Source organism: Echinococcus granulosus (genome assembly GCF_000524195.1).
Source record: "Echinococcus granulosus chromosome Unknown EG_S00030, whole genome shotgun sequence".
In the NCBI taxonomy this organism is placed as follows: domain Eukaryota; kingdom Metazoa; phylum Platyhelminthes; class Cestoda; order Cyclophyllidea; family Taeniidae; genus Echinococcus; species Echinococcus granulosus.
The window spans coordinates 917092-926741 of record NW_020170410.1 but is presented as its reverse complement, the minus strand read 5'-3'; the positions used below and the strand labels follow the sequence as shown (position 1 = coordinate 926741).

At 43.0% G+C, this 9650-nt stretch overlaps 1 protein-coding gene across 1 annotated transcript; it reads left to right on the top strand. All coding sequences in view use genetic code 11, as the record gives it.

Moving 5' to 3' along the window:
• Positions 1 to 249: 249 nt before the first annotated feature.
• EGR_04714 (hypothetical protein) lies at positions 250 to 3848 on the top strand (the record flags this gene model as incomplete). The annotated part of the gene is made up of 5 exons (XM_024493963.1): positions 250 to 267; positions 1005 to 1160; positions 1233 to 1520; positions 2314 to 2721; positions 3387 to 3848. The coding sequence occupies 5 exons, from the start codon at positions 250 to 252 to the stop codon at positions 3846 to 3848; spliced, it is 1332 nt and encodes a 443-aa protein (XP_024351716.1).
• Between the last annotated feature and the right edge of the window lie 5802 nt (positions 3849 to 9650).

Here is a 9650-nt window from a genome sequence, read left to right as displayed (position 1 = left end):
AAATTTAAATTTGATTCTTCTGTTATTTCGCCTGAGTTAGGGTTTGGCATTTCGCCTATTGCTATTGGCGTTTCTTCAAATTTATCGCGTTCTCTATTCGGTGTCTCCTGTCCACTTTCTCTGCCTTATTCCTTGCCTGGGCATTTGTCGGGCGGTCTGTCGCCTATTTTGGAGGAAGTTTCCTTTCCTCATTTGCGTTTCTCTGGCGACCGTAATTTTTCCTTCCCTGCTTCCGTTGTTTCACGTTCGATGCCTTTTCAACCTGAGGTAGTAGTTTCCTCGACTGTGTTTTATCTTTGTGTGCGACCTTTTTTCCCTTTTTTGCTTTGCTGCCTGCGTTGTTTGCCTTGTTTTGAATTTATTTAGCATTTACACGCTATTTTTTTTGGATGCCTTGTTTATTACATGTTTATTATTAAACCTCTCATCGGCGCTTTTCCTGCTTAGTTTTTTTTTGTGAATCTAGTGCTAATACCTCTTTAAACGAATTAGCTTTTGCTGTCTTGTCTTCGAATTCGATTACAGATGTAGACATTACCTTAAAATAACTACTTTAATTATTTTCGGCATGCTTTCTTCGCCTTTTGTGTACTGAACTTTTGGGTTACCCAATGACCTTTCTCGTTTCCTTTGCATCATCACGGCATGTTAATGTCTGCCTGCTTGCTTACAAGCCAGCTTGGCCTTAAATTCTCTTTCTAGGTCTCCCCTTCTAACTATTTTTGTGCTGTTCTAGGTAAATTACGCACGACTGTTTAGCGGTCTACTTAAGGAATTGGATGCGGAATCAGCTTGGCTCTTGACTAGGCAGGAACGCATTCTTAATGAATGTTCGATTTCTCTGAATGACGATGACAATCAAAAACTGTTGGACCAGTACTATGTAGGTTATTTCTTACTCTTTTATGCTGTATAAATGCTCTTTGTTGTTGTGCTCCAAGGCGTCCATTGATGGCCTTTAACCTAGTACACCGAATAACTAATTTAGTGTTTCTTTTATAAAGGAAATCAACAATGACCTATTGACGCACAAACAAGTCGCCCTAGCCGTCTGTGAAAGAGCTGAGTTACTGGCCAAAGAAGCCATTGCTTCACTTCCTTCAGAGAAGCGAAGCCTTTTGGAAACTAAAGCTATGGAAGTTCGCTCAGCATTCCAACAGGTAGTACGACCCCTTGAGTTTGCACTGCATTTACCAGACTGACCTTGACCTATAAAACTGCCTTTCTTATAGCTTACCCAGGAGACAGACTTGAGGATACACCTCCTGACTGCTAGTCTAGACAATCTAGAGCAGCTGACGTTCCAGTTGCAGGACTTGAAATCCTGGCTTACATCCATTGAAAAGTCACTAAAGCAGACACTGGAGACTTACGCTCCTCATCCTGAAAGTCTCTCCGCTATACAGGCTCATATTAGTCGTGTTGAGCACGAGTTACTCTCACGGCAGACGGATCTAGCAAGTGTCATGTCAAGTGCTCAAAAGTTCCTCTCCTGTTTGGAAAAGTATAACTCAGCTAAGGTAATGTTCCTGTCAGTTCCTAGCCACCCCTATTCCTCAACTAAGGGATACTGTTTTACAAAATATTAATGAGGTATAATGCCTGTTTCACTAATTTATTGAATTAATATGCCTCAATAGTCTCAGTAGACCTCAGGTTGTCTTTTTTCAGTTGGAATACGCTAGTCTCGTTGGTGTCGAGCTTCCTGTTACAGAAGCCTCCGCCGAAAGTATCGTCCCCTCTGTCGAAACGGCCGTCGATTGGACGCAGAATAAGTTCAATGAGCTAGAGGCTTTGGCAGGGGAGTACTCCACTCGCTACTCTGATGCTGCAATGGGCTTCAGTGATTTTGCCACTGGGCTTGCCAAATGCAGCGAATCTCTGGATGCAGCGGAGAAGACCTTTTGGCAAGCCACTCGAAAACTTCTTGCTGCTGGTGTGGATGTGAATCCTTGGTGCGAGGGGAATGCTCGTGCACCGGTAAACACTCAAATGATCACCAATCCCGTGCTTGTGAAGGATCAAGCCTCTTGCATTTTTGCTCTGGAAGGTCACATCTCGCATATCAAGTCAGCCCTTGAGGCAGGTCATTTGTTTTTATCCTCCAAACCGAAAAATTCACTGAGGTGACTTACTTTCCATAATTAAATTTGGCTAAGGCAGCAAACATTCATCGTCGGGCGCTTTAAGATGCAAGCTATGTGCATCCTTCAAAATGAAAGTGTAAAACAATTTCATAAACTCTAATTTTACTCAGTCCCAAGGCTTCATAAATAACTAGTTCAAGTCCACGTTTTTTCATGAACTCTTTAGACCTTAAATGTGCTAGCAGACGATCTTTCGAAAAGCAAACTCCCCGCGGTTTTAGTATCACCTTCAACAATCGAAACTTGTCTGAACAAACCCTTGGAAACTGAAGAAGCTCGACTTTCCGCCTTGTCTAAAGAATTGACCTCTATGAAAGTGAAAATAAAATCCCTTCTTAGTGCCATTGATGCTAAGGATGGGTCTCTGGGGGAAAAGTCTGCGTGGTTGGAGGATGCCATTGCTGCAGCAGGAGGAAAAAATGAGTCAACACTGCTGGAAGCCCGTCAGGCTAATAACAAACTACAGGCCGAACTGTCTGTTCGTGAACCTGGGCTCCAGTCCTTACTTAGATCGGCACAGGAGGAGTTAGAAGAGCTGGAAAAATCAGGGGAACAACAGGAAGCGACTGAAAAGGTGAAGGAGAAGGTTGCGGCAGCGCTGAAGTTGGTGGACAAGTGAGTTTGGTTTAAAAATTAATATGGTACACTCCGAAGACATGCGTAAACTGTGGACCATAAGTGACCTTAGCCAGTTGAGTGATTGGTAGTTATTTACAAGATAAGAGTAGCGATGATACTGAATTTACGTCGCACTAGTAATTTCCCCGATACTTGAATAAGTAAAACGCAGACGATATAATCAATCACACGGTTATCCTACTCGAATCGTTGTGATGCGTGGTGCCCATCTAGAGGAATTTTAAGATCATTAGGTATCACAGTGGTTCAGATGCATCAATTATTTCCAACTACACTACTAACCAATTTCACTAAATATTGTTTTACCTCCGATGTTTTTTAAAAGGTGCACCGAGCTACAGAGCAGGTTATCCCGCGACCAGATCCTATTGGATGAATTAGAGCAGAAGAGTTTGCTTCTCGACCAAGCGTCTAAAAATCTCGACGCATTTTTGGAGTCTGCTCGATCTGATTTGTCTGCCATTGAAAGCGGTCTAATACCCGAGGGAGAAAGCTATAAACGGTTGAAGGAAATAGAGGTATCTAATATTTGAAGATATTAATTTCTACTTTTCCCTTCCATAGTTTTGATGTTTATTAATATGCGCTTTTTGTATTTAGGGAATGAAAAACTCCCAAACAGCTGAATTTAATCTGTTTGAAGAGGATATAAATAAATTGGCGTTGGAAGCCATTGATTTGGGTCGAGAATCGGACATAACCACGGCCAAGAAGAAAACAGCTGCAGCCTGGGCTGAACTCTCCGATCTGGATCAGTCAATCCATCAGGCGCATCAGACCTGCAAAGAACGTCTTTTACGTGCCAAACAGTTTAAGACTAAACGGGCAAAACTGCTCGACTGGTTACAGAGCCTTGAAAAACGCCTGAATGCTGGTATCTTCGCTGATCGCTCGACTGTTGAGGAAGTCTCGCTTCGTGAACAGTTAAAGGAGCTCGAAAAAGTCACTTCTGAGTGTAATGCTTTAGAAAGCGAGGTGGAATCGGCTTGTGGTCTCTTGAAGCCATTTGAAAACTCGGCTGATGACAAGTTGGTTCAAGGTAAACTGAACTCTGTTGATTGATCTAATTTGCCAAATCGATGTTTCCTCTCTTGACCTAACCTTTCATTTTGGGTGTTTTGCAGATGCTGAGAATTTGAAAAATGGTTGTGAGAGGCTCAAAAGTCGTGTTTCCTCTATTCAATCGACTGCTGCAAGCTCACTTAGAAGTTTAGAGGCCTTTTCGAATGCGTTCATGGAGGCAGACGCATGGCTGACCCAGCGACTCAATCAGATCTCTCAGCTTCAATTGAGCTCCGTGGACCCTCAAGAAATTCTTGCTTTGACCAAGAAGTTGGACAGGTAGAGTGATTTAATTTAAAATTGTTCCGCTCAAAATAGCGAACAGATTTGCATTTTCTTAAAAGTTGTTCATTCAAGTGTTTGATTGAGTTAGAAATCCAATTTCCAAGCACTACGTTCTAATATAGAATGGAAACCACAAGAGTTTATCCGAAAGAAGTGCAGCCTTTGTTATAGCCAGAAGCGGATTGGCAAACTCAATTCACTAACTCCTTGGATTCCTCCAGATTCAAAGCTGAGCTCAAAGCCATGGCTCCACAAATTGATGGTTTGCGACGGCTTGGAAACGAGCTTCTTAATCAAAAGGGGGCCGGAAAGGGCTCTGGTCGCATCCGCGAGCATAAGACCGATGTTGAAAAGAAGTGGCAGGCACTGGACGCTATCTGCAAACATCGAGCTTCAGAGCTGTCTGAAACATATTCTCAGGCTCTTGCACTTGATCAGTGCTACAGCGACTTGGACAACCAACTTAGTCGGCATTCACTAGCATTTGGGGCCCTCTCCGCGGTTCCCGTCTCTAAAGGCCAACTGCAGAAGGTAGGTTTGACTAGAGGGTTCAGATAAGTTTCTTTCGCACTTTTCATTTACCACGTTAATTATCGTTTTAGCTACTTTTCCTCCAATTTGGTTTGATTCGAACCGAACCGACGGTTCATGCCTTCGAAGAGGCGGCAGGGCAGTTTATTAACTCGCTTCCCGCCACTACCGATGCGTCGGAGCTGTCGGCTCGTGTTAGTGGTTCTCGTTCGCGTTTTGATGGTCTGATCGGCGCTATTGAGTCACGATTGGAGACGCTTCAGAACACCTTGTGCGCCAAACATAATGACGCGGTTTTAGAGAGGCAGAATCTGGAGGAGTGAGTGGCGTCTTTTCAATATTCATTCACAGCTCACATTCTAGGTATACATGTTTACCTCCTGCCTCGAAACTAGACCAATTCATTTTCGTGTCAGAAAATAAAACTTACTACATTTCTTTTTTGATGTTTTGCTCGCCACAATCCTAGGGTCACTTTCGCTGTGCAACTATAATTGTACTCGTAAAACGAGGTTTGTGCAATTTTAGAGTGGACGAACAAGCGATTCCTACTGGAGACGAAGAAACCGCTAAATCGAAGGAAATTATCCTGGAGGGATCCATGTTCGATGAAAAAGTACTTTGTATATCTTTGTCCTCTTTTTGAATCCACTCATCAATCTTTCACATTGTCTATTATCTTCTCTTTTAGTCAAAAGGCTCAAAAGATGAGCATTTTTCAGCGTCAGAAACGGATGAAAGAGGTGAATTGGAGCCGCTTAAGGGGCCTCCTACCAAAACGGACTCAAAGACAAGCAAAATTGATGATCTGAAAGAGAGAATGGCTACGTTTCAGGTAGCTATAGCATTGTAATCGCCTATCTCTATTCAAACATGCTTTATTTGGGATACATGGATATATGTTCCTTTCTCTTCTTTTCAGGCTTGGCTAGATTTAGAGTCACGAACCGTTGAGTGTCCAATCTTCGAGAGTGGTTCGTATCCAGTGACTCGATCCAACTTGACAAAGGCGATGCAGCGCGTAGAAACATTTATGACGTTGATTGAGTCGCGTGATAAACACTTGGCGAGTCTTCGCGCAGAAGCGGAGGTGTTGTGTCCCGATCTTTTAAGCGATCTTGAGAAGTGTCAGGCCTCGTTGGATCATGTCAAACGTCGATATACCAAAAAAACCGTAATTTAGCTGTTACTACATTTTTTTCCATATTTTAAAACAGCTAATAGATTTATTTAGCTATTTTGACTTGTAACAGGAGGCTCTTCAGGAAATTCTTGCCAAAAGTAAACCGATTGAAACGGAGTTGCAATCTCAACAGCTTACAATCGATGATCTAGAATCACAATTCCTCAAAGACCTAGGTTCTACGAGCAGATTAGAATCCCTTCAACAGGATGTCATGAACCGTGAGTTCCCACCGCTCTACTCTCAGATCCGTGATTTGGAGCAGACTTTGTTAAAACTGGGTGACGAGAGCTCCAATCAATCTGCTCAACCTCTGCGACAACAAGAAGTCGGACTGCGTCACCGTCTGAAACAACTCGAGTCTTCGCTGAAGCGGTCAATTGAGGGTGGACAGGATGGTCAAAAAGCGATCTCTAGTCTTCTGATGCGTGCAGATCTTATCAAACGCCGTATGGATGAGTTGGAGGCCCAGGTTGAGGTTGCGGGCTCTGAACACACCGTTTTGGACCCAGACACTCTTTCAAGCAGATTGGAAGACGTGAATAAGATCACCGATAAAGTAAGCGGGTTTTGCTTATTTGAGTGTGTTAGTGCAAAATATATAGGAAAAATATGTAAATAGTCGGTCAAGTATTTAACCAGATATTCTTTCTGTCTCATTTAAAGTTGAAACAATGTGACGCCGCATTAAAGTCTCTCAAGGGCGATAGGAAGGATCTGCCACCACTCCCACTGTTGGAAAGTCTTTTGAAGGGTCTAAAGAGACAGTCCAGTCGTATTTCTCAGGCCGCTAACGAGGCTACTGAAAGGCTTGGACAAAAGATCAAGGTGGCGCAGCAACTTGCTGATCAACAAAAGCTTCTTTCAAGCAGTCTTGCGGATGCTCGCACCTCATCACCCATTCAGCCTCACAAGTGAGTGTTCAATGTCTTCATCGGTTGTGAAGGACAAACTCACCGCTTTGAATTATTGCGTAGTCGACACTGGAGAACAGAAGGAGTGGGATCATGTATACTTTGACCAACAATCTTAAAATCTTTTCAAATAGGTCTCAAGTTCATTTTATTCGATGGGATTTAATTGCGTCTGTCTCACTGTTTAATGCGAGGAATTAATGCACAATTTCATGCACTGGATGCCTTTCCAAAAGCTTTAAGTGATCCAAATTTTTGTATTTTAATGGTAAATGTCATGAATAAAGTGGGGAGAGGACAAGAGGGATGCTGTTTGTCGCTTTAAAGCAGATAAGTAGGCCGAAAATGTAATAAATGTGTTTGTAATACTTTCGATTTTTTGATAGAATATTTTGTATTTTTAACCACAGACCTCTACCAACACCAGACGAACTGAAAGACTACGAGCGTCAGTACTTGACGCCTTTGAGAAGTCAGTTGCAGCAACTCCAAAAGACCGGTGCAACCCTAAGTGAGATGAGTCAACCAGGCCTCGGAAGGCGCCGACTTGAACAGGATCTAACCGCAACCGAGGCAGCAGTTGACAGTCTTTTTGCTGTGGTTAGCAGCGTGAAGGAACATGTCGGTGATGCGTCCACCCTCTCCACAACACAAGTCAACAACACTCGACGATTGGAAAGTCTCGTGCAAAGTGTAAGTGCCATTGGTTTATCCAAATTGTTTTACCGTGATTCGTACCTATGTACGAACAGCTTCTGGCATGTTGCTTGAGATGTTGAAATAATTTGTCACGGATTGTGAATAGATCGAAATGCTGGAGCATATGGATGTTGATATTGAGTTAGCAATGATTTAAACTTTCCCTTTGGTTGTTGGGGTTTTTTTTACTCCTGAAATGAATACTTTGTGTGATTTGGTTGGGCTTGCAATGCGCTAAATTATAGGATCTTGGAAAGGCAGACGACAATTACCAGTTCCTGCGTTTTAATATCATTTCAATGCTATCAGTCACTGAAGTTATGTTGAACAAAATTCTGATTGCGTAAATGCCTAAATGGCACTTTATGTAACGGGAAAATTTACTTTTTAGGTTCGTGACGAACTGGAAGGACAGGGAGCCCCATCTCCATCGCCAAATGCTTTACAATTGGATGCGCTGCTGAACAAACTCACAGGTCTTCGAAACCTCCTTCAATCCCGACGTGGAAGCTTGGAGCTCCTAGCCGAAGTCGCAAAGGCTGAAAACCGTCCAGATAGCGTGGTCAAGTTGATCGATGACTATCAAAATGTCTTTGCTGAAGTTAATTCCCGAATCGACAAGGTGTCTGATGCTTTGCTTTGCTTGAAGGAATTCAACTCTTTCTACGAGTCCTATCTTGGATGGTTAGCGGATGCTGAATCCAGGTTCAGCAAACTTCCGATCAGTCGAGACCCAGCTATTACCTATGCCAACAGAGTAGCAGAGTTAGGGGTGCGTGTTACTTGGGTTTTGTTAAATTAAGTACTATTTACTCATTCTTCAATTTATCATTCATGTAGAAATTATCTCAAGACTGCGCAGATAAAACTGACAGCGTCATTCAACTACAAACACGCGGAACCGAGCTTTTGGGATTGTGTCCAGGTATGTTGTAAAAATCATTCTTTTCCTTTGTTCTCTTCTTGGAGGATTGTGGCAAATTTTTCTTGTGTGAAGATTCTGATGCATCGGTGATCAAGGAAAAGATGGAACACGTTGGATTGTCATTCACTGAGTTCTTCGATAAGGTGAATAACGCCTCTCAGGGTCTTGAATCCGCTCGACCAGATATCAATCGTCTTCTTGATTCAAATGCCTACCTCATTGAAACACTTCCCAAACTGGAGTCGAGACTACGAGACGGTGAAAGCACAAAGATTATTGATGATGAGCTGAATAGCCAAGTGAAGCCACACGTAGATTCGTTGACAAATGCTTTGGAAGAGATCCGAACGAATCTACCAAATGCTCTTTTCTTGGATCTACCGTCTCAGCAACATGCACTGACCATAGGTGATCTTGCAGTTGAAAACGTCTCCCGATTCAATAACCTATACAGCGAGGTAACTTACCTTCCTACTTCCTACTTCTTCTTTAAATACACACACACAAACACACTGGTTTCTTTTTTGTAGACAATGAGTGCATCGCAGAAGGATCAGTTGCTAGACATGCAAGTTAAGAATGCTTGTTCTAAACTAAGAGGAGATGAGAAGTGGTTGGAACAAGCGATGCTTCGTCTTGATCCAAAGGCCCAAAGTCAACCATCCAGAGAGATCCTCACGCTTAAGGAGGATACCAGGCCGGAGAGCGCTTCTTATAGTCTTGCAGTGTTGCCGGCCCGTGCAGAGCAAATAGATCATCTAATCAGTAGACTAAATGCCTTTCGATCTCAACTGGCAAAGCGTCAACCAGATATTGAGGCCCATCTTGTGGAAGCAAAACGCCTTTTGGACAAAGTGCCCTATCGTAACACAGAAGAGGACTTGGCTCCAACGCTGGAAGGTTTGGTTGAGCGGATCATACAGCAGAATAAGGAGATCGACGGTCTGATGGACGCTGCAGATGCTAGATCCCAACAGGCATTAGCGCTTTCGAAATCCCTCTTCGACAATCTTGCTCGGCTGGACACTTGGATGACGTCAGCGGAGAATGTGCTTAACCAACTTCCTGTGGCGCCATTGGCTGTTGAGGAAGAATCGGATACGCTTAGGAAGCTGCATGTTGCTGCAAAGGTATGGTTGCTAGATTACAAAAGAGTAAAGTTGTATCAAATACTGAGTTTAAAGTACATTACTCAGGAGCGTGAGGAGGATTTGAAAGTAAGTACTGAATGTACCTTCTAATATGCTTGACTTTTGTGCGAATAA